The following is a 26,161-nucleotide window of genomic DNA, read 5'->3' as shown; positions in this document are numbered from 1 at the left end:
AGATTTTCATTCAAGATACATTTCTCCCAGGGTGCATGTACAGTCCCTGCAGTATAACCCAAATCAGTCAAATGACCACATTCACTAGGTAAAATCTCATTGTAAGGGTTGAGAGGGAGGTCATCGCCTTTGTTCAGGATCAGGATGAAATTACAGGATGGGCCAGTGGCCAAAGACATTCAGGGTAAAAAGGTCAGGGGATTTGACGAACTAGTGTGAGTGTAGGAACAAACTCTTCATAGTAAGCTGAAATTCACTTTTACATTATCAAAAAAAGGCATTCACACTCTGAGAGTGATTTGCAATGACAGATGAGAGCTGACAGTGACTGGAATCAAGCAGAGTTTAACTTACTGTTGATTAACTGTTTTATCTATGAACTGATGTTCTAACATCCACGGGTCAGAAGAAACGGTAGACCGTAACCGTGTAAGACGGAGAAAGCTAATGGAGTATATTACAGGAACCACTGATATACAGCTGAAGTCTGATAAAGGTTTGTCCCGCTGGGCCACAAAAGACTCTTGCTGTGAAGCATGCACACAAATCTCATGAGAGACGATGAAACTAGTGGAAACTCTGACTTCTAGATGTTGCAATCCCAGGAGATCAGGTCATGCATGGATTTGTGCTTTATTTGCTAATATATTAGTCAAAACAAGAACTACCAAAAACACCAGTGTTTAAAAAGGTTTAAAGAAGTTTCTTATGCATACTAAGGTTGCATTTATTTGATCAAACACGCAGTAAAAACAGTAACATTATGAACTAAGTTTTTCTTTTTGAATATATGTAAAAATGTAATTTATTCCTATGATGCAAAGCTGAATTCTACTTGGTATGTGCATTAAAAGCTCACTTTTAATGCCGTCCAGGTCAGCCGAGGCCAGGGTCTGTGCCTCAAACTCATCAGTGGGGATCCGCTGGTATTTGGCCTGCTCGGCCCCCGTCATGTTGCCCGTGCGACGTCTCTCCTGAAGGTCGTAGCTGCGACTCGACACACGAGGAAGAGAGCTGGGATCAGTGGCGCTAGGAGTCGGAGAAACAGGGTCCGATGTCCTACAACAGACAAAATGAGACTATGTCAACTACTTTTCATTAAACCACAAATATAAAGGCATTTATAAACAAGCAAAACTTCATGGAAAGTCAACAAAATGTACAAAAGAGTTACTATTTTTGAAGTGTAAGTGTTTTTACAGTAATACCTAGCTAAAAAAGACCCTTATTAACATGGAAATAATGCAAAACCTATTATATGGAGTACATAGAAGTAATCAAAAAATGTCATGCTGTTATTAATATTTTGTCGTAAATAAAGTAAGGGTCATTAGATTGAAAATATAATATCAATATAAGAACAAGAATAAAGCATTTAGTTAAATCAGATTATCATCATACAAAAGTACGATACATTAACATTATAAGCATTATAAACAAGCAAAACTTCATAGAAAGTTGACAAAAATAATATAAGAGTTACTATTTTTTAAGTGTTAACTTAATAAAATAGAGTAAAATAATAAATTTTGTCCACCAAAAAAAAAAAAAAAGGATGCATGTCACTAAAATTCTGACACGAAAAGCTTACATCACAGAAAGTCTGTATATTCCCTTCAGATTTTTTTTTTGTTTTTTGATTGATTTTGCATTCATTTGTTAACAAATCCATCTTCATGAGCACTTACCTTTAGTTTATAGAGTTATCTTTCTGAAAGCTTCTTAGACCCAAAACCCCTATTAGTGTTAACTTTACTGAAGAACAGGAGAAAACAACCTGCTGCAATGATCTGACAATGAATCCCGATGCTTGTAAAGACTCCCCTGCTTTAAAAATACGAGAAAGCAGAAAGGAAAGGTGGAGAGCGCTTTATAAAAGCAAAGTGCGGTTGGCAGTAGTAACGGGTGAGTGATGTTGACAGTAGAGATGAAGGTCTGGAGAGCGGCTGATACCCCGCTGCTCTCTGAAATAACTGGTACTAGGTAACCAACAGAACTAATGATACGATTTACAGTAAACCAAGACAAGAGAGGCAGACACAAGCTGAAGTGTGGATGCTTTACAGGTCAGGCTACGAAACCTGCAATGTCTAACACTTCAAATGAGTTAATACTGCAACAGAACTGCAAAATGAAGACTAAGAAAGTATGCAACACTCTGAGAACTTCCCTTGGAAAATCTTTGACACAGTTTTCACCAAAATACCAAAGTTACACCAAAATTTCCAGGTCACATTTCAAACTAAATTAATGAAAGAAAACTGGATGAAGAAAATGAAGCCTGTTTAATGGCCATTAAGATTTTTTTTTATTGCAGTATGATGTATATTTCATGACAATTAAGAACATATTACAGCCATATTCTCATTACTGAAATGCCTGTGCGTGATTTACCTCTTTTTTTCAGGATGTATGAATACAATTTTATAGATATTTCATGTTTTAGGAGCAATTTCTAGCTGATTACATATTTTAGTGCTGAGCTTAATTTAACAAAAATAAAATTTTTAATTTCCATGATTTTTTTATATTATTATCATTCTAATGAACTGGAAATCATACTAAAAAAAATCTTGATAGTTACAGGTTTATGTCTGTGAGAACCCTGACATTTTTTATTTGTATTTTTTTGGAAGCAAGGAGAATGAGATTTTTATTTTTTTTGCATTAAATTAATGACAATTTAAGGGGAAAATATCCTTAATTGCGATGAAAATAATTAACTTCTAACTTTGTATATTTATTAAATTATTTTGAACTTGGGTCCTAAAGCACAAAGTATATTATAAGGTTATTATAGTTAACTAAAACTATAATAACAATAATAATATTTATAATAATAAGCATAATAAACTATAAGAACAATAATAAATAAATAATATATAAATATACATGTAAATAAACTTGTTTTATTTCAGGTAGTTGCCATTTCTTAATTTTATTTAGACTGACTTAAAAAATACTAAAACATTAAAACTGAAATAAAAATTAATAAAAATGATACAGAGAGAAAAATAAAAAATAAAAAAAATAAAAATTATATATATATATATATATATATATATATATATATATATATATATATATATATATATATATATATATATATATATATATATATATATATATATATATATATATATATATTAGTGCTGTCAATCGATTAAAAAAAATTAACTAATTAATCGCACAATTTTTTATCGCGATTAATCACAATTAAAAGACTGAAACTTTTTGGATATGTAAATGTAAAATGTAAATAATTAATGTAAACTCAAGACAAAGAAACTATTTAAATTCAAAATATGATTGTTTATTGGAATTTTTGTTTAACTTGTAACACAGATTTTCTCATGTAAACAACATACCTGCAATAAACCGTCAATATCCTCCAAATTAACTGTTGGCTTGAAAGCCATATTTATTACAGAAATAAAAACACAGGCATGTAAGTACCATTTGAATTTCAAAACAATCAATGCCAATAAAAAACAAAAATGATTTCCATGTTGAATTCTAAGTGGACTGCAAAAAAATTCCAAAGTATAGTCATTGCCAGTGCTTTAAGTGGCCGGTACGCACCGTTACTCAGTACCGCCACTTCCAAATATAGCTCTTGAGCGTACCGCCACCTCTCCGTGCGCCCAGAACGTGCTTTTAGCGTACCGGTACGCTCATTTGGACATCTGTTTTAATAGAGGTTTTAATCTTTTACCTGCACTGCCGATTTTCAGAGCGCCCCTCACAATGCAAGCTTCCTAATTCATCCCACCCAGGGCAGAAACTACATTACCCATTCACCCTTAAGTTATACAAGTGAATAGCGCATGTGTCGCTTTTCCCACTGTTAAGTGTCAACAACTCAACGTGGCCGGAGAAGGTGTGTGAAACTCGTTGTGAGTTATACTAAAGCAAAATCTTGAGTATTTATTGTCTGATAAACATTAAAAACTGTCTGCGGAGGTTGAGTCGTCCTGCAGCCCCCGCTGGCTGCTCATTGGCTGCAGCATCTTTTTTCTAAGTTCTAAAAAAATACCGTAGACGGCAAGGCACAAATTTAGATATTCATTTATCTAATTAATCTATAGCCTATGCACAAAGACAATATGATCTTTTTGTTTTAAAGCTTGATGAAGAGAGAGAGCGCAAGTTGCTGCAGCTGCGAGGAGGACAGTGATGCACGCGTAGCTACAGGAGTGATTGACAGTTCGCGGCACTGTGTACAAAAAATACTCCGCTACACAATTAATTCGTTATTTTCGTTTAAGCTTATTAACGTTAGCGTTACAGAAAGGTCTGATTTACGCACTGTTACAGTCATTGTTTTTTTTTTTTTAAACAATGACATTTGAGTTCATGATTTTAATGTTGCTGTTTCTTGTGGCAGACTGAATGAAGAGTAATGTTTCTTGTGGCAGACTGAAGAGTAATCCGGCAGAGTTTTATACTGAAACTTTCCGTCCAAAAGTCCTTCCTTGGTCTTATCCATATTTCTTTGCACGTTGAACACACATAGGTCACAACTGGAAATAAAAAAAACTGCAACCGCGTTAATTGCGTTATTTTTTTTTTACGCGTTAAATATTCCAAATTAATCGAATGCGTTATTTATATATATATATATATATATATATATATATATATATATATATATATATATGTGAAGAAAAATGCCAAACTGAACAAGATCATTAAAACTTAAACCAACACTAATATTAAAACAGAAAATACAAAACTAAGAACATATACAAAATATATAAAAAAAGATAACAGTATTTCAATGATACTAAAATAACACTGATTAACAATAAACAAAACTATAATTAATCCTTTATTTTATTTTAGGTGTAAAATCTGGACCTGGACGTGTTCTTGACAGCTTTTGTGAGATTTATTACTATTGTATCGTTTATTACTATCGCATCATAGTTATCGTATACTAAAATCATCACACATTACACATATGATGAAAATACATTAATATTGGATTCCCATTAACCCTCCAAATATTACTATTTTTTACTTTTACTGTACTAACAATAACTACTGAATATGAACTTGTGATTATGAACTATGTAGCTGAATGGTGTGCAACATGTCAAAGTTTTGCCTCTAAGCAATCATAAAATGACAATCCATCTGCATATTTTGCATTTTTTGGACTCACTCAGTGGAAGTGCTGTCCTGAGGCTCTGCACACACAGCAGAAGACGGGACGATCAGGATTTCTCTCGCAGGAAGAGGTTCTGAAGTCTCGGGTGTGGATACATGAGGCTCGTCATCGAACAAGAAGAACTGGACCAGAGATAAAATGAGAGAAATAACCCAAATCTTTTACAGCTAGTCATTCAAAAACAGTAAAAAAGCTCTTCGAACTTGAGATTGTATTATTAAAAAGGGCTGTTTATCGATATTTCAACAAATTAAAATATTGAATTGAATGCTGAACTTACCTGAACAGTGTTTTTTGTAGGTGCTGGGGTGGCTTCTTCATCTTCCTCCTCCTCCTCATCTTCACCCTCCTCGATGGCTAAATCACCGCTGGGGCTGAAACACACTCGGTGGTCCTGACTGCTGCACCGTCTCCTCTTCCTCCCACTCTTCTTCCTCCTGCAGTCTCCTGGGAGTTTGGACAGAGGGTGGTGGATGTGATGGGACGAATGCCGGTGATCTGGAGAACAGAGGTTCAGTTCTGCATTTTCGGCTTTCAACATTTATCAGGAGTTGTAAAATTATGTTTTGAAATTGTGTAATCAAGGTATAATTTGAAACATCTCGTGACATGTGCTCCTATAAGATGATGTTTTTATTTGTACAGTTGTTAATACTATTATATATTGCTTTTGTATTATTGCTGGATCCTAATATATTTAACTAAGACCATAATAAAACATTTTCATTACTTGGAATAAAATAAAAGGTTTAACTAAATAAAAAAATAAATAAAAAAAATTCAGCTAGTTGCAGAGGCAAAACTTCTAATTTTTGTTTAGTTTAACTTGTATTACTATTATAACTAAACCTAAATAAACTAAAACTAAGAAATACAAATCAATAAAAACTATATAGACATAAAAAAAAACACACAAAAACAGCTAAATTATTCAAACTAAACTAAAATGAAAGTGAAAACATTTACAAAAACTATAATAAAGTATATTAATGATACTATAACACTAGCTCTACTTAAAATGTATATATGTGACCCTGGATCACAAAACAAGTCGAAATTTTAGAAATTAAGATTTATACATCATCTAAAAGCTGAAAAAATAAGCTTTCTATTGATGTATGGTTTATTAGGATCGGCCAATATTTGGCCAGGATACTAAACTTAAACTTTAAACTATTTAAAAATCTGGAATCTGAGGGTGCAAAAAAAATTAAATATTGAGAAAATCACCTTTAAAGTTGTCCAAATGAATTCTTAGCAATGCATATCACTAAACAAAAATTAGGTTTTGATATAATAACGGTAGGAAATATTATAAATATCTTCATGGAACATGATCTTTACTTAATATCCTTATGATTTTTGGCATAAAAGAAAAATAGATAATTTTGACCCATACAATGTTTTTTTGACTTTTGCTACAAATATACCCCAGCGATTAAAGACTCCAGGATCACATAAAAATTATGTGTGAATATGTGTGTGTGTGTGCATCTTTTTCATTTTTTTATGCAAAAGAAAAATAAGAAAAATTAAAGTATAAAATAAAATAAAAATAAATAAAATGTGAGAAAATAATAAATAATATGTAATAAATAAGATTAAATATTTTAAATAAAATATTAATTACAGGGGATGCAAACTTACATTCAAAGTCTTCCTCACTGTAGGAGCGGTGCTGCTTGCTGTGAACTCTGGGAGTGGGGCTCAGGATCTGCTGGAAGCGTTGAACACCTAATGCTTTATTCAGGTCACCTTCCTCCTCTTCCTCCCTCTGTGGCACTCGGACAGACTCGGGCTGGAGGGGGAGCACATAAGATGAGGACACATCCAAACAATTGAAAAAAACACAAATAAATAAAAATTCTGATGGTCAACTGTTTCTGATAAAACAGTGACAGTCAAGTGAGTGACAAATCAAGCCATGGTTAAAAGCATCCTTAAACGATCACTAGATGGAGTCATGGTCAAAAGCATTAGCTACAGTCGTCTCATTTGTGACCCTGGACCACAAAACCAGAAATAAGGGTCAATTCTTCAAAATTGGGATTTATATGTCATCTGAAAGCTGAATAAATAATATTTCCATTGATGCATGTTTTGTTAGAATCTGACAATATTTGGCCGAGATACAACTATTGGAAATTCTGGAATATTGAGTGTGCAAAAAAAAAAAAAAAAAAAAAAAAAAATCACCTTTAAAGTTGTCTAAATTAAGTTCTTAGCAATGCACATAACTTATCAAAACATAAGTTTTAATATATTTACAGTAGGATGAGTAGAAAATATCTTCATGGAACATGATCTTTACTTGATGATTTTTGGCATAAAAGAAAAATCTATCATTTTGACCCATACTATGTTTTTTTGGCTGTTGCTACAAATATACCCCAGCGACTTAAGACTGCTTTTGTGTTTCAGGGTCACATTTCAGATCAGTAACTTTTACATTTCAAAATAAGAAACCATACTGATTATAATGATCCCTGCCAGAGTTCCCCATATAGTTTTTACAGTAGTTAATCTCTTTCTTAATGAAATGGAAATCATGATATTATGTCAAACAAATGCAAACACTAGAGGTTTTACAGCTCAGTGCTGCGCTTACTGCAACGACACGAGCAAATAATCTCAAGTCAAAAACAAATTCATTAGCTACACCACAATGAAGCCCTCACATTTGCTCAATAAATACGCAAACAAACAAACGAATAAAACATGATCTGTAATTCATTCCATGCAGCCGTTCCATAAAACTGACTTCTACTTGAAAATCTACTTGTTTCTCACAAGCAATATAACCATAACACAAAAAGAAATGACCCTAAATATCAGACACAACAAACCTTTTCTATTTAAATTCCTTCATCTAAACCTGTATTCACAAGAAGATCAGTCATTACTGTACCATCTCACACACTTCACTAATTTCTGCCAGATAATCATTTATAATGGTGTATACATCATGTATACCATGGTGCATATTAAGTACCACAGCAGTTTTTGTATGACATGCATGCTTTGGTGACTAGAGACAGTTGTTCTGAATCTGGACTAAATTATTTGCCACTATTTTGAACACTTTTAAATACATGGTGCTTATATTCTTCAATGATAATTGATAATTGCACTAAGCCATATTGCATTTTTGGTTTGATCTCGATTAATCGTGCACCCTTACGAAAGGAAAATATATTTACCAATATATTTCTTAAAATATATTGTGATATATTGTAATATATTATTTTCCCTTTTTATTTCTAATATTTTATATATTTGAATACATTTAATAATATATTGATGACACATATATTATATAATATATTGCAAAATATACAAAATGATTGCCGCTTTCAATATATTGCAATATATTGGAAAACATAAATATATATAAGAATATATGCCTAATATATTACATGATATTTTCCAATATACTGCAATATATTTTTGTTTCATAAGGGCAGCCCAAGTCTGATAACAGCAATTACCCAAGTCATTCAAATTATACAATACCCTTGAGTCTTTTTGTCCATCTTAGATCTGTTCCAACCAACTAACAAGAACATAAGAGTCTGCACAGGATAATGGGGTCTAAACCACCAGTGTTAAACGCCGGTCTCAAACTCATTGTGTTTCTGCTGTCATCGAAGGGCTGATAGTCTTTCTCCACAGAGCGATTAAAAACAGTCACGATTTGGAAGAAAGGCACATGGTTTCGATTGTTCAGAACAGTATACTGTAATCTCCTCAGCCACACTTCAACATTTTCAACAGTCAAATATTGACACTCTCCAGAAAACATTCATCATGTTACGTTACCTTGACTTCAAATCTGCTTTAATTTGATCGGAGACTTTACTGGCACGTTTAATACTTTCATTGGCATGTGAGAACAACAGATTGACCAGTCTCAAGACTTTGTTTAATCTAAATTTAACTGGTTTTGCTCAGGTTATTAACTTTTTCCAAATGCATAAAAGGTGATTTACACTTCTAAAAATTACAGGACAAAGATAAAACTTGAAGGTCCTATAAATCATTTTTGGCTCAACTTATGAAGCAGGTTAGCTAAAAAAAAATAAATAATGATAATAATTTGTTACTTGAAATAAAATAAACATTAACAGTTTTTTTTTTAATTCATCGGGTTTTCAAGGCAACATTTCTCAATTTCATTTAATTTAACTTAATGTACTAAACTAACTAAAAAAGTAATACACACAGTATAAACAATATATTTTTTTCTCTGATTTATTTATTTAATTATTCTTTATATCTTTCTGATTTTTGATCAGCAGGCATGGGGGAAGGCAAATTGTATTAAAAGCTTCAAATAAAATAGATTACAAAGGAATAGATTCAGAATAATATTATATCAATAATAAAAAAATAACACTTATGAAGGGAGCAAATTCAAGAAATGAATGCAACATCCTGCTGACTAAACAATCTTGTTACAAACTCACATGAAATACTTTGGTCTACAATGAAATTACACTGAGGTCTGGCTCTGTGCCTAATAATAGACATATACATTGACCCACAATGCTCAGGGCAACAAGACAGCAAGCTGAACCCAAACTAAACCGTTTGACGTCCCACAAGACCACTCCAGAGCAGCCAAACTCTTTGAGGAGAAGCAGTGGCTTGTATCAGCAGCAGCTTCTGTGCTGCATTAGTGTCAGTTCACATGAAGAGCCACTGGCCAAAGCAAAGACTTTTGGTCTGAGAGCACGGCCAGCGAGCGATTAGACGCACAGATCAGTGACTGTGAGGTGTCTGAAATCCCACTGACTCAGCAACAGAGGGAAGGGTTCTGGAGAGCTGGGCGCAGAGATAGCTTTACTGAGCTCATGCAACTCTTGCTTCTACAAGCATCTATCAAATAATATTAAGAGTGCAAGAGTATTGCTATGAAGACCTATATGCTTCAAAAGAAAGAATATAGGCAGTCGTCTCAGACAGTTGACAACTATAGATTAATAAATGCTAGAAAGGAAAATGAAATCACAAATTCTGCATCTTTATGCAAGAGACCAATCAAAATCAGAATGCAAATATTGAATGGTGAAGAAAGTCAGAAGGAGATATTCATTCCATCTCAAATCAACCAAATTATGGAAGATTCCCCGGCTCAAATTTTTCATTTTGTTAATATTTTTTCAGTAGAAAGATTAACATAAATAGTGACGAAAGTCAAAATATCAAATGGCATAGATGTTTTTTTATGGAGTAATCCACTATTTTATTGAGAGGGAGGGTGTGGAGGGGGGGGGGGGGGCATGGGTTCAAAACAATAGTTTTCACCCGAGATTCTAAACTAGATCAAAGGAGGGGGTAAAAATGACTCGAGAAAGATGGCAGCATCATTATATTATTTTTAGGACTTCAAAAGAAATATTTATTAAGAACGAGAATCTAAAAAAAAAATTAATATCTTGACTATTTTTTAGAGTTACAAGTACGCAAACTTTAGATAGTCAAAAACCATTTCATTTTATTTACTTAATTGTATTAATTTAATCATTTATCAATTATCTGGTTGTTTTCAGACTTTGCAGTTACTTTGATTTTGGCTTAAACTTTTTTGTTTTTGCAAGTAAAATATTCATATTTACATATTTATATTTCCAACAATTTCACTCAATATTTAATCTTTGCTTCATATAATAATATAATGCATATAATAATATACATATTATTTAATATGCTAATTATAACGTTTTTATTTTTATTTGTATTTAATACAAATATTTACAATTATTATAAAATGCTCTGATTTTTACAAATATTCCAGATATGTTATTTATAATTGAAACAGTTGTAACACTGACTTCTAAGTTGCAAAACTGTACAACATAAGCTAAACACTTAAGATAGCAATATTATCCTAGCATGATATTGATCACATTTGTTAGCCTAGATAACTCGTAGAAACACCCCCTTTCAATATTTACTCAGCGATGAGGCAAGATCCACCAGACCTTGGCCTTCCAAAATTACCTTCCTTTTAAAATGTTTGCCAAGCATTGATTTGTAAGATCTGATCATGACATATCACAAAAATACAGTAACAATGGCTGATATCAGAGAGCTATCAGATGCAACATACCTCATTGTGAACCATAAGGATGGTCAAGGTAACAGATTCAATACTACAGCTAATTTAAACCTATACAGACAGTTTTTTAACCGAGTAAATGACTGACGTTTACCTTGTACAGGAACTCCATTGGTCATCGATCACGTCTAAACACGAGAGCTAAAAGAATCTAGTTAACCAAACAAATCTAAAAGATGAGCAAACAGAAACCGTCGTCACATGACGGCAGCAGGAAGAGGGCATAGCCCCATTTCACAATCGAACTCCAATAGCTGAGTGTCTGGTCTTCCCCCAAACACACCCATCATCCACACACCCAAAACCTGCAGTCATGTCGTTGGGTTGATCATTAACCTTACAGATCAACAGTTGCCTGCCATTAAGAGGCCAGTCAATGTCAGTTAACCAGTTGAGCTCTGTACTTAAAATTTGTATTTTTGTCATTAAAAATGGTTCTAGGAAGAATCAAACATACACAGACAACTATTCAAACTACAGGCCCAAAATAGTGAAGAAGAACTCGACTGAACACAAGATTACATTAGTGTCAAAAGAAAGCTGGCTCTTTAAAGGCAAAACCCTGGGAATGCTGACTCGGCGGAGTGTGGGTTTGAAAAGCATGCAATTCAAGACACAGAAAGTTGCCGCATATCATTGCAAACACTTCAGCAGAAAGAAAAAAAAACGTCAATTTTGTGGGTGAGAAGGTCTTTGAATTTCCCTCGAGTTGCCCGAGTGAGTTTTATAGTACCTGTCAGTAATACTGGGACGTTAAAGACCACACGAATAATTACAATGCAGAGGTTTGTTTGGGACGTCTGCCTGGATCTTAAATGCTATACCCTTTCAAAGAATAAAGTACATGAAATATGGTTCACATGTAAAGGACAAGCACAGAAGACACTACTGATGGAAATCTAGGATCAATTCTTTATATTTAAACATGCATTTACATGAATTACAACATGAATTAACAAAAGACTACTATAGTTTGACCAAGTTTTTTGGACTTGGTTCTATGGTAATATCAATAATTAAGTCAATATTTATTAGCATCTGCTTATGTGCAGAAGAGTTAGCTCTACCTTCCTGCAGTCTTATAAAATCATCAATAAAAATGTACATTTTCCTTATTTTTTGTGAATTTCTAGCAATTACTGTGCAATTAAATTCATTTACAGTGTAAAAATTTATATTTTGATGTATATGCGACTGCATACATACCAACTGCATATATACTTATAGTCAATTACTATTGGAGAAACATGTAAATCCCACAGAAATCTTTCAACATGTTGCAAGAAAAATACATAAATAAAACCAATTTATAAATTGCATTATATACACTACAATCACAAAAAAAAGAAAAAAAAATACTTATGCTTACATAGACTGCATTTATTACAATTTAAAATAGCTATTTGCTATTTTAATATATTAAAATATATTGCAATATATAGTATAATACTGTATAATACTGTAAAACACGGTTTAAACAAAAATATTAAGCAGAAACAAATGTTTTATTGCAGCTGAAAGTAAGAAATTAGAAATTAGTAATAAATCAGCATATTACAATGATTTCTAAAGGATCATATGGCAATAAAGACTAGAAGAGTGAATCTGAGAATGAAGCTTTGCATCAGCATCAGAAATTAATTACATTTTAAAATATTTTGTAATAGAAAATAGTTGTTTTAAATTATAATAATATTAGATAATAACATATTTTTTCTTTGTTTGGCTTTTCTACTGCATTTTTGGTCAAATAAATGCAGCCTTGCAGAGCATAATTGACCTCTTTCAAAAATATTTAAAACAAATCCTTATTTAATCTTTTTGAACGGGTAAGTTTATAGAAATTATAATGCTTCTAGTACAGTAGGTATTATAGTATAACCATCAGATCATAAAGGCTAGAAACAAATAAAACCCCACAATTCATCCTGAATAGCTTTGAACATTTGAACAACTCTTTAAATCAATAAAGCAGTTGACTTACTTTGTGAACGACTGAAGCCACATCATTGGTGTGTTCATCTGAAATCACAGGGTCACTCATGGCTGACGTCAGGACACTGTGGTGAAGCAGCACAGGAGACGCTCAACAACGCTCGGATCTGCACAGGCTTTAGCCTTTCTCTTTCTCACTGAGACTCAAGCAGGAGTTTATAGGCAGCATAACCTGCAAGCAGTTTGAAACATCTGTTAAATAATTTGTTCACTGCTAATTATTACCTTTACGTTACACCGCTCAAATCGTAAAAGAGTTTGCAATGTGATTAAACAATTTTCTGCTGCACTGATGGAGTAAATGGACTTAAACTACAACATAACAGCCCCCTCGTATCCAAAGACTGATAACAACCAGATAAAAAAAAGTTGCTACCGTAAGGACACAAAGATAAGAGACTCATGCCGTAAATAACCATAAAATACTGGATGTGATTTAACAGTAGATTTGCTCAACTTTCATTAATTTGACTGAACACCATAGAAGAATTACAACAGTTCAGATTGAATACAAGACAAAACAGTAACACTTTACAGTAAGGTTCCATATTAACATGAGCTAACATTATTTTGGGAAGTCGTGGCCTAATGGTTAGAGGGTTGGACTCCCAATCGAAGGGTTGTGGGTTCTAGTCTCGGGCCAGACGGAATTGTGGGTGGGGGGAGTGCATGTACAGTTCTCTCTCCACCTTCAATACCATGACTTAGGTGCCCTTGAGCAAGGCATCGAACCCCCAACTGCTCCCTGGGCGCCGCAGCGTAAATGGCTGCCCATTGCTCCGGGTGTGTGCTCACAGTGTGTGTGTGTGTGTTCACTGCTCTGTGTGTGTGCATTTCGGATGGGTTAAATGCAGAGCACAAATTCTGAGTATGGGTCACCATACTTGGCTGAATTTCACTTTCACTTTTTCATGAATTTACAATAATCAATACAATATTAACAGTTCAAAATCAAATGTATCTATTAACATTAGTTAAGGTACACTAATAATTAACTAATATACAATTGTATTTTATTATGTAACATTAACAAATGTTAATAAATGCATTAAATATAAAAACAACTTTTTTTAAATTGCTTATAACTAGTACTTTCTGGAAGTAAAATTTGCGTTGGAGAAGTAGTCTGTGCAAAAACTACAATTGTTCAACTGTTGCGTTGAGGTTTGACCTCTAACCAGAACATTCAAGGACATCTAGTCTTTCTTTTGTTGATTCATCTAAGAGTTTCCCATAACTATAATGCTGAAAGCAACAATTGTGTTTTCATCTAAGCTCTTTGGTAATAGGAGGTTTTGTGGCAAAACTTCTTGATATATGGAGCGCTTTAACCTTTAGCTATCTTGATCCAGTTCCTGTTGATGCTCAAAAGTTAAGGTCTTGCATCAAACATGTAAAATTTCTACCATGGCTTAACTAAACATCTTCACACATGGTTTAAAAAAAAAATAAAAAATAAAAACACTTTTATTGTGCGAAACAGCTGTAACAATTTATTGAAGTAAATCAAATCAATAATATGCCAGATATGAGCATTATCGTCATAAAAGGTTTTGAATAAGAAAGTAATCCAAGTATGTAATACTGTAGTGATAAAGTAATCTGGTAATGCAAGCTCAAAATAACTTGACCTTGTTATTATTTGTTAATGCAGTTGACTCTTATGACTGGAGTCACATGTTTGTTCATTTGCAGGACCTGCTCAGTTACTCAACTCGGACAGCATCATTGCAATACCAAGTTCAAACGCACTTTATTATAAAATTAAATACAACAGAAATCCTCCTTGCAATATTTTATAGTCACCTTGCAACAGAGTTCTAAGAAACTTGGTCCCAGTATCTTTAAGAGTTTTCTTAATATAGAGTGTACGATATTGTAAAGTTGCAATGTCTTGTTAGTTGCTATTTTTAGATACAGGCTGTTCCTCTGTGAAGTTACATCAACTTTGTTGGAAGGTCAACGATTCCAGAAAAGTTTTTTCAGACCAGTTCTTCAACCGCATGACTCAATTGCTCTATGAGTGGCATGTTAGTCAATAGTTAGGAATACAATAGGAATACAAAACTGGGCCGTTGTGCAGTAAATGCTGAAATATCTCAAAGTTTGGGTTTCAGACCAATTTCATTGCAACTTTACAAAAAGTAAGGATGCTAAGCCAACAATGTAAATTGGTTGATAACAGTAACAAAAATGATTTCCCAAATCATGAAAGCTCAAGTCTTCAGATACCAAAAATCCTAAACACAACAAAATCCTCTTTCAACAACCAATTGAATTCATCAAATAAAGACTGTTTTCAAACTGGTTTCCTCAACAAAGTACTTTAACATTGAGAAGATTAATAAGTTTTTCTGTTTAAAAAAGGAAGTGCTTTGAAAACAGGAAGTATCTACAATTGCACAATGAAAGATAGGACCATCCATTCTATGATCTTTAACTTTCTGTTGTGATGTTGATCAAATGTAGCCACCAACGATCAAGTAATTTCAACCATATAAATATCTATTTTTATAGTGCGCAAACTTCACCTTTGCATTGAAAAACACAGTTTTACAAAGAACATACTGTAACTGCATAGTTTATTATTCAGGAGTAAAGCAATAATGTTGTTTGTTGCTTAATTTCCCTCTAGATTTCCTCCAGAGGTCAACTTGGTAATTGCTTCAACAATTGAGATACAGACACCCACACATGGCTTATTCAATTTAACAATGATATTTTACTTCTAGCCATTGTGTTTCTGTCTATCACACTTAACCACATATTTGCCAATTCACTGGACCATTTTGTACACCTTGAATGTGAACACAAAAGACTTTATCCTTTGAAATTCAAAGCATTAGCTCTTGGTGGACATGGTCCAACTTGGCAAGAATAAAGAAAGTGGAATAAAATACAGCTAATTTATTGTCAGACAGGTATGCAGTTCAAGCCACTGTAAATGCAATTTGTAAATTTTTTAATCTAAGTTAAAGTTATCCAACTAACTTCAACAGGAATCCCTCGTCCTGCACGGTTCTAAACAGAGACCACAGCATCAACAGTTCTCAGTTGGGAAAATCCTTATTGTTTTGTGAAAGGCAAACATGCTTATTGGATCACATTCAAGCATGTCTTAAAAATATAATTTCAGTCAAAGAAAAGGCAGCCAATAAAGATGCCATTCTGCAAATAGACATTCAAATCAAAATGCGGAAACGTAAAAATATAAAACGCTTAATTACAGTATAGTTCAGCAAATCTAGAATTCTTACTTTACTAGTGACCACTGGCACATTCAAATGAAAGACATGTTTGTAAGTTAAACTTAGGCCCCATTTACACTAGTGCATTTTACTTTTAAAATGCATAACTTGCTACAGCTATGCCTATCAATTACACTACTCCGGCGTTTTCGACCCTTGAAAACCGAGACTTTTGAAAATGCTGAAGACCCTGTTTTAGTTTTAAAACTCCGGAGTTGCATTTCAGTGTAAACGTACCAAAACCGAGACCTTTGAAAAATACGGCGTGGCTACCCACATTCACGTTTTGTATCCTTGATGAGCGTGTAAACCGATGCACATTGTTCCCCATTCGATCGCTCCGAGCATGTAAACGCGTCTGCGATTTAAATAATAAGAAATCTAGCTATTCATATCTATGGCTGTAACTGCATGAATGGTTACGTGACAATGCGTTATACTCTATGGTGTGGCTTAGTGGTAAAAAATCTGGGCTGGAAACTGAAAGGTTGCAGGTTCAAAGTATTGACAGATGAGCTATCAACTTTGTGTTCATGATCAAGACTTAATCTCAGGTTACTGCAAAGGAATGTTATTTTAAATTAAGTAATTACATTTAAAAAAATTGATCATCAAGTCAAAGAACTCTAATTTCCGTGTTTGTAAGAAGTAATATGAATAAAAATACAAATAAATAAAAACTTGCGTACATAAAAAAGCACTCATAATGGAAGTCTATGAGACTGTTTAATGCATTTTAATGTCGTTTTTCCAATGAAAAAATTAACTCAAATGGTCACGACAAGAGTTCATATCAATAGCCAATCAGATGTTTATAATTGTACCAATTTTCACTTATGAATCTTTTTAATTCATAAATTTACAAGATATGTTCAAAAAATAAAAGAAGTTTAAATAATATACTTTGTTGCGTAAGAAAAACTGCGCAACGAAATGGAAGTTAAACAGTTTTTTGACATGATACAGCAGATTGAGGCATGACGCTTGAGTTTTTTTGGCCAAAGAGGTTCATCTGAGTGTATGACTAACAAGTCAACTTCACTAACTATTCAACTGTTGGATGACAGGTCAATTAATGGACCACAGTGAACCATCCCCATTATTTACAATTATTGGTTTAGCAAAAGCTTCTGCCGAAGTAACTTAACCATACAAAGTGCAACTGTACCAAATATCAGTTAAGCACTAGCATCTACAAAATAACACTATTATTTTTGGGAAATAATTATAAAAGTTATTTTTGACTTTAGATTTTTAATTAAAACATTGTTTAAATACAGCTGAGTGCTGGATATTACGAGACGCTCACTGCTGTGAGATTAGTGATATTTAATGACTTTATCAAACTCACAAGACATGCCACGCAGCCTCTGAACTTTACATACAAACACACAAATCACATCTCTTGATGATTCGATTAATACAATCATTAACACTCATTAAATTTCGAATGTTAAAAGTATAAAATACAGAAAAGAAAAACAAAAGTACACACTACGTGATGACTGAGCTTTATCAGTAAACCAGTGGACTTTCACTGTTGACTTAACAATGTCTAGTGATCCGTCATGATATGCTGACTATTTGAATATCACTTCTAGATGCCAAGTCATAAATTAATAGTACAATGTTATGTTGATATAAACATCTCTTAGAAAAAAGTTAGTTGCTTTCAACATTATGCATGTTTTTCAAATTTCATAAAACTCACAAAAAAATTGATTTTAAAATTAAACTAGTAATTACCAAACAACAGCTCTATAACTGTTAGACACTCTTAGAAAACTTTATGCACAAATGTTTATCCAAAACAAAGTTTTGTTAGATCAACTGAATTGGTAAATGATAAAGACCACCAATTGTTAAAATAGCAACTAGAGTTAAAATAGTAAATCAAATGTCATCTGACTGGCGTGTTAAAATGCATGTTTTAAAAAAAATAAGTGAACAGTTAAACAAACACAATGAAAAAGCCATTGAAATGTACAATGTACTAACTTACCTCAATGTGCTCACTGCAGAGAAGCTGCCGCTGACATCTTAACTGTAAAGTAAAGCCAACAGCCACTGTGTACAGAACGCCAGAGAGAGAGAGAGAGAGAGAGTCAGAGCTGGGTGATAGCATATAAAGCACTGTATATCTGCAATGTTTCCCTCACACACTCACACACTCACACTCCAGCACTGACAGGTGAATCGCTTCCTTTGCTGGATTAGGTTTCCTCACCTAGACCTCTGACGACCAGACATGTGACCGCTGCCAGAGACAAGGACTTTGTCGCTGCTCAAAAATGAGTCAGCTATCACACACACACACACTCACTCACATATCCTCACACATCTCACACCCATCCGTGCATCATCTTCTGATGGTTTAACAGCACTGAAAGCATAACACAACAAAAAAACACTCTTAAAGCCCAATTACAGGACAGGAGCTTCATTCATTTACCAGTGACTTAACAAGCTTTAACAGGCTCTTTGATATTCTTGTGTAACATCGGCTAAAGATGTTAAATTGTTAGTTTACTACCTTAACCAGAGTGAGGATTTTTTTTCTAATAATCAATATGTAGAACATATTTTTATTTTATTTCTGCTTTTTGACAATATTGAATAATTGTTACAAATGAGTAAATAATTTTATTAATCTTATCTTTTATTTACATGACCATAATACATGATGATTATTATGATGATAATGATAATTAGTAATAATAATAATAATAATAATATGATAAAATAATTACAGTATAATAATTTGTATTATTATTATTATTACTAGCATAATTAAATTGATAATAACTAATTATATGTAATAATCAATATATGAACAGTTGTTTTTTAAATTAATAATAATTACATTGAAAATACAATTGTTGTTTTTGTTGCAAACTCGCTTTTTTTTAGATGCCTGACAACCAATAAGAACTTACTTTTTGAAAATGACTAGATCGTTATATTTTTCATTTTCACATTATTATTATTATTCATGATGCTGATGATTAGTAACAATAATGTGCTAAAATAATTACCATTGTTATTATTCAAACTTGTTTTCTGATTTTAATAATGCAAAACAAATAATCCTTCACCCGATCACACTATGCCTACAACAACTGGAACGCCATTCTCTTGTAAACCCACTTACAGTAATCAAAAGCTAGAGATTATGATTAATAAAGTTTTAAATATGGATATTTTTCTTACACAAATTTATCACTTCACAAAACTTTTATTAACCCGGAGCAGTATGGAGCACTTTTTTTGATGCATGAATGTACTTTTTTGGGCTTCAAAATCTAAACCACCATTCACTGCCATTATAAAGCATGGAAGAGCCAGGGCATTTTTTGTACATATAGCTCTGACTGTATTTGTCTGAAAGGAGGAAGTCACCTAGCTTGTGGGTGACTAAATCATGGGGTAATTTTTAATTTTGGGTGAGCTCAATATATCTGTCCCTTTTGGGGAACACAAGAATGCATGCGAATCTTAAACAACTTAATCCAGATATTTTAATCAAATCTGTAAATTTGATTGAAGAACCAAATTAGCCAGAGATCAGTTATCACGTTTACTAGATCTGGAATCGTTCAAATCATCTCAGTATTAAGCGAGGTACAAAGAACGGACCCCAGGACTCAGGTTAGGTAGATTTTATCATTAGCACCTCAGAGGAATTACTAGTTAGGGAAGTCATGGCCTAGTGATTAGAGAGTTTGACTCCTAACCCTAGGGTTGTGGGTTCGAATCTCAGGCCAGCAATAACAAACTTAGGTGCTGCTCCGGGTGTGTGTGTGTGTGTGTGTGTGTTCACTGCTCTGTGTTTGTGCACTTTGGAAGGGTTAAATGCAGAGCACAAATTCTGAGTATGGGTCACCATACTTGGCTGAATGTCATGTCACTTTAGCCTCTTTCACACTGCAGGTCAGACCCGCAATATTTCCGGAAAATTGCCGAGTCGCCTTCTGTGTGAAAGCAACCACGTCCCGGGATTGATTACCACATTGAACCCGGGTTGGGGACCTAGTAACATTGTGGGGTTCGACCCGGGACGAGCGCTGTGTGAACAAAAGCCAGATCTAATTCCGTGTCGAAGTGATGACGCCCGTTATCGCGCGACTCTTTTACTGGCTGTTTTGAAGGAAGATCAACGTTCGCGACGAAAACATATGTGCAAACTGTAATGAAGCAGAGATCAGTTAGTTCCTCACTTTCCGTGCTGATACAGAGATCGTTTGCTTGCTTCAGTGAAAGTATAACGTGCCTAGCGTTGTCGACTCATTACATTACACGTCACGCGATGATTTCACGTGTCGTTACAGGATCTTCAAGGGTTGTGTGTGAAAGCACGAACATATACAGAGTCATCACTGGCAGTGTGAAAGTGCAAAATCTAGCGACCCGGGAACACTTTACCCCTGTATTTGCCGGAATGGCAGTGTGAAAGGGGCTTTTCACTACTGACTGGATGTGCCAAAGTTTGTGAGGTTTTTGGTACTGAATCTGTGAAAGATACTGATGAATGGAAGAATATAAATATATATGACATATTATAGGACATTTACGTAATTTTTTGACAAAACAAAAGATTCGAAAAATCTATCTTACATTTAACAAATTCTAAGTTCTGGGAACTCACAATTCAGCAACAAAACCTGCTGAAAACAGCACATCCTTCACAGTTTTCCTGTCACGTTAACTTTTCATCTGTCAGCAAACTGCTCTGGTCATGATAAACAGGGAAGTCAGTTAAAGCAAACGCAGGAGACTGTCAAAACACTGGTAAATGAAGAAGAGCTATTGCATAAACGTACAGTGGCATGCATAACGCAAGATAACGGAGACAAAATGTGATTACATCAAAATGCAGATGCCTTCCGATTACACAGAGCGGCAACAACATCCAAATCCACAGAAAACGGAAGAACATTACTGTATTTCTCACTCCAGTGAATTCACTCTCACAGTTGACTGTCCAAAGCCACAGTCATGGTTTGCAGTTCTTTTTAACCAGATTTCACAGCAATCTACTACTTGGCTAGATTTGCCTTTGGCACAACAATGTAAAGTTAGTTCTTCATTGGGAATGTTTGAGAAACATCTCTATAGCCACAAACTGATAAAGCACCAACACTGAGAACATGGCCTAAAATACACCTGCAGTGAAAAACATGGCTTTATTGCTTCCAGAAACAAATATATTACGTAAAATGCATGAATTTATTTGGATTTCTCTATACTTGAGAAAGACTAGAAAAACAGATCCACGCTAAATGCACTAGCAACAACAAACAAGGGCTCGATACTATTGTTTTGGCACAAACACATTGGAAACTTTCAAAAGACTTCACAGCACGCGCTGAATTGTAATCAAAACAATGCTGTCGCAAGCCTTGCGTACACACCATCTGGCAGAAGTTACGAACTTCTGTTAGTAGTTACGCTTCCTAAGCTGTTTCCTGAGGGTTTCGTTTTCAATTGAGTGGATCGTGAGATCTAAATTAAACAAATCACTGGTGTAACGTCTCAAAACTTGCCTTATCATAAGTTTAAAAGTTACCTGATACACTTAATAAATTCCCAGGATACTTTAGGGAAAAAATAGTGATAAAAATAATGGTGATGATTTTCAGTGCTCCTAAAGCTGATCATTGTGGTTACTTGGTCAATGAACAGAATATTCCAAGAGTCAATCATTTCCGCCAACTGACAAGTTTTTACGGCTTTTCGTGTTTTCACTGTTATACACTTGGGGGCGCTATTACACATCTTCTTAACGAGTAAACAGATGTATATTAAAAAATAACGCGATCGTTAGAAAAGTAGAGGCTCTGATCTTTATTTTGGTGTGTTGCATATTGGAGTATATTTAATCAAAATCACTTGCGGTGGCTGGCGGGGAAAGAGTCAATATAACTTAAACTAAAAAGAAACCTATAACGATATATTCACATTATACTTTAATACAGAAGTAAGACGATGTGTGAGACTTCTGGTTCATTAGAAATAACGAGAAGAATATCAAAGTGTAGTAAACGGTAAAACTGTTATAAATAATATGGTAAGACACACCAATTTGCAATATCAAGCAGCAAAAGGAGCGATATGTACAGCTAAAAATAGATGAGATCTCAATCTAGACCCATAAAAAGTACAAATTCTTGTGCCTGGTCTTACAGGAAAAATAAGGTGGATAGACACTATAAAAATTAAAAATAAATAAAATTAACGAAAGTGAAGGAAAACACACACAATTTTCCTTAAACTTTAACAGAAAGTAAACAAAAAAAAGTATAAAGCATAATCTACTTACAAAATTATATCAATGACACTAAAATAACAAGGAAAAAGACAAGGACAAGAGTCAAAGACAAGGAAAAAAACTCCCAGTTCTTCCGTGATTTCACGGAAGACAGCAAAGAAATTCAGACATCAAATATTCTCCCTCTTTGTTCCACGGAAGAAAAACAACATGAGGGTGAGCAAAATGCAAGATGCAAATGTTGAACTACTCAAAAATGTATTTACGAATGATTCTGATGTTGTGCAAGAGAGAAACAACAGGAGCACAGGTGAAACTCAAACGAAGCGTATTTAATTATCACTTCAAGACTAAACATCCCTGGAATGGCTCTCTAAAGGTGTTTTTCTCTGCACACCGGTCAGCATGAGTTTCACAGACTCGGGTTTCGAACACACAAAAGCACCACCTGAGTTCTCATACTCTATGTGTTTAACTTGGAGCGGACAATCATGTCTTTGTAATATGACAGCAGCGAACAAACCCAACAAGCAAGCCCTGACCAGAGGAACACAGTCATTCATACCTTGAGCCACACCAAAACAAACAATCACAATTAAATATCGAACCGGCTCACGACAAAGTGAATACACTAACACATCTCCTGGGAAATACAGTGCTGTAAAAACCACACAGGAGCCCCTGAACAAGTGTTAAGTCGCGCTACCCAAGGCAGACCGATTCGCAAAATTGCTGAGTCAGATTTGTATAAAAGTGGACTACTTGAGAACAACGGCCTTAAAAATATTTTTCAGCTTATTAGTGTCTCCAGCTGTGCAGACAATTATTAAAAGAGCAATGCAGGACTTCTGAAAACAACCTTAGCCCCGCAGGAAAATGCAGCTCATCTGCACTGGAATGCTTTCAGGAATAAAGCTTATTTCATTATATAATAACTATTTTTTTTAAAGTCTAGAGTTTGTAAAACCAATCCACGGGAGGTAAATCAGATGAAAACAGTCTAATAAAAAAAAAAATGTAAAAAAAAATTTCTAACAGCTTTAATAAATAACCGCATCTTTCTCTAATAATGTCATCCTGTTAAAATAAAAAATGAATTACATAAATAAGCAGCTAAAAATGTACAAATGGCATTCCATCTTCACTGTATTACTGAAGAAGGTTGACATATCAGTCATGCTCTGATAAGCACAGATAGAGAAAGAGCTACAAAGATATTTCTTTCTTTACTGTAATCTGCACCAATTTGCTGGCTTCTGGCATTATGCCTTAATCACACTTGGCAAAAAGTTGCCAATTTAAAGCTGGCAGGCACCGGTTCCACCAAGTCAGGGCTTTGTTCATCTAAGAAATCTGACTCCTTGATGGCTTTACAACAATGATTTGACCTAAATCCATGCTGACCCCTGGAAACAAGCACACACCAAGCACAAAAGCTTAAAGTATGTATATATATATATATATATATATATATATATATATATATATATATATATATAGAACAGAAGCTGTGTCAAAAGTGCCATTTAGATGTGTTTACTCCAACTGTATTTAATGAAGATAAGAGGTTCCATGAATTAATTTACTCAGAATTGCAAATGCATAAATAATGTTATTAAAGCTGAAGTAGGTAACTTTTGTAAAAATGTATTTTTGAAACCTGTCCTGACAGTAGAATATGAGATAGATAATCCGTGAAAAAAATCAAGCTCCTCTGGCTCCTCCCAGTGGTCCTATTGCCATTTGCAGAAATTCATCCGCTCCAGGTAAGAAACAACCAATCAGAGCTGCGGTCAGTAACTTTTTTTTTGTGTTCAAGATTTACAAAATGTATATAATAAGCGAGTACACCATGAATCCATTTTCCAAACCGTGTTACATCTATAATAAGTGTTTATATTCGGACTATTTTAGATTGCTTCGGGGGTACCGCAGCGGAGTAACCCAGCACCTTTGTGATTCTTCATAGACATAAACAGAGAGAAGTAGCTCCAGCTACAATGTTCTTCCGCAAGACGCAAGCAGTTCTGTTTATTAACCGCTAGAGCATCAAAAGTTACCGACTGTAGCTTTAATGTTTTATTTTGTTTTGACATACAAATATGAAATGTTGGAAAAATGCAATGATTCTTTTAAATATGAAATTAAACCACCAGCAGGCGGTGGCAAGTCAGTGTCTAAATGAGTGAATCAATGATTCAACCGATTCGTTCAAACGGCGGATTCACTCAATAAATGAATCAAGTGACTGTCTTTATGAATGGCTTACTGAATCATTGACTCGTTCAAAAATGCCGAATCACTCAGTAACTAAAGACCGCTGTGTTGCGCGACTGTTCTATGTGTCAAGTCAGTTTATATTCTTTGTTTATTGAATTAAAGTTGTTTAAAATCAACAACACATTTGCAATCGTGCTGAAAGTCGGGAAAACAAGACTCTTGGTCGTGTGATGTTACATATTATATAGAAAATGTATCTTCCGCGATCTTGATACTTTCAAAACATTATCCGTCATTAGTCACCGTTTACAATGAAAGTAATACACTTTGAATCATTCGTCCCAAAGTTTCCGTGCTGTTCGTTATCAAAATTTTGATCAGGTTACTTGTCCGGTTGGGCAAGTACAACTCTCTTTCATTTGATCCTTCACAAAATACACTTGTCCCTGACAAGCGTTAATGTTGAGACCTGTATAAATGGTGTCTGTATTCAACTTCTATATAAATAAAGTCACTGAACGACTTGTGGCTTTACCGTTAGTTCCTTTTTCCCGCTGTGTTTCTGTAACTCTGTATTTCCCCCGAGGGTGTCACGTGGCAGATGGCTTTTCTGATTAGACGTCTCTAACGTTACACTCGAGTTTAGTTTGACAGCAGTCCAAGGACCAGGACTCGCACAAACGAACCCAGGAGACGGAAGCAGACGGCTTCATCACCACATAATGCTGTATTCTCAGCCCATGTTCATTTAAGATATCCCGGTTTATAGTTATTTTACCTGAGAGCTAGCTCGGGCTAACCGATCACTGACGCTGGCGCGCGTGCGTGCTCACAATCCGGTCAGAAAATCACTTTTTATGCACCCGAACTCGTTATACCTTGTCGATTCGAGCAGAACACTTGATGCTGCTCACAGTCTTTTCCGTTTCTGAGCATATAAAACCCTACGCATGTCTGAAATATGTCCTACCTCAGCCGATCTCCCCTCCTCACAGATGAGCTAACTTACATCTGACGCGCGCGTGCTTGTCATACACATCTCGACTGAGGAACTCCTTCCCTTTAAAAAAAAAAAAAAAAATCTCCAGGCTTTTATACACTGTATTCGTGAATGGACATGTCACGAGAGATTCATG

At 34.3% G+C, this 26,161-nt stretch overlaps 1 protein-coding gene across 7 annotated transcripts in view; it reads right to left on the bottom strand.

Moving 5' to 3' along the window:
- Nucleotides 1–26,091, bottom strand: part of LOC127946555 (anion exchange protein 2) — a 39,229-nt gene extending 13,138 nt beyond the window's left edge. The window contains exons 1-8 of one of the 7 annotated variants that reach the window (XM_052543214.1): nt 25,996–26,090; nt 18,705–18,920; nt 18,540–18,604; nt 13,279–13,461; nt 6,821–6,971; nt 5,454–5,671; nt 5,168–5,295; nt 860–1,059 (exon numbers count right to left, since the gene is read on the bottom strand). In XM_052543214.1, coding sequence (XP_052399174.1) covers nt 860–1,059; nt 5,168–5,295; nt 5,454–5,671; nt 6,821–6,971; nt 13,279–13,338 — 757 coding nt within the window. In that variant the 5' untranslated portion in view covers nt 13,339–13,461; nt 18,540–18,604; nt 18,705–18,920; nt 25,996–26,090. Of the gene's footprint in view, nt 1–859; nt 1,060–5,167; nt 5,296–5,453; nt 5,672–6,820; nt 6,972–11,388; nt 11,547–13,278; nt 13,462–18,539; nt 18,605–18,704; nt 18,921–25,560 lie in introns of those variants that run through there. The other 6 variants (XM_052543212.1, XM_052543217.1, XM_052543213.1 and 3 more) reach the window with 6 other exon arrangements.
- Nucleotides 26,092–26,161: the final 70 nt, after the last annotated feature.

The sequence above is a fragment of the Carassius gibelio genome, chromosome A24 (genome assembly GCF_023724105.1).
Source record: "Carassius gibelio isolate Cgi1373 ecotype wild population from Czech Republic chromosome A24, carGib1.2-hapl.c, whole genome shotgun sequence".
Lineage (NCBI taxonomy): Eukaryota > Metazoa > Chordata > Actinopteri > Cypriniformes > Cyprinidae > Carassius > Carassius gibelio.
The sequence above is the reverse complement of the archived record's forward strand: the minus strand, read 5'-3'. Positions and strand labels throughout refer to the sequence as shown.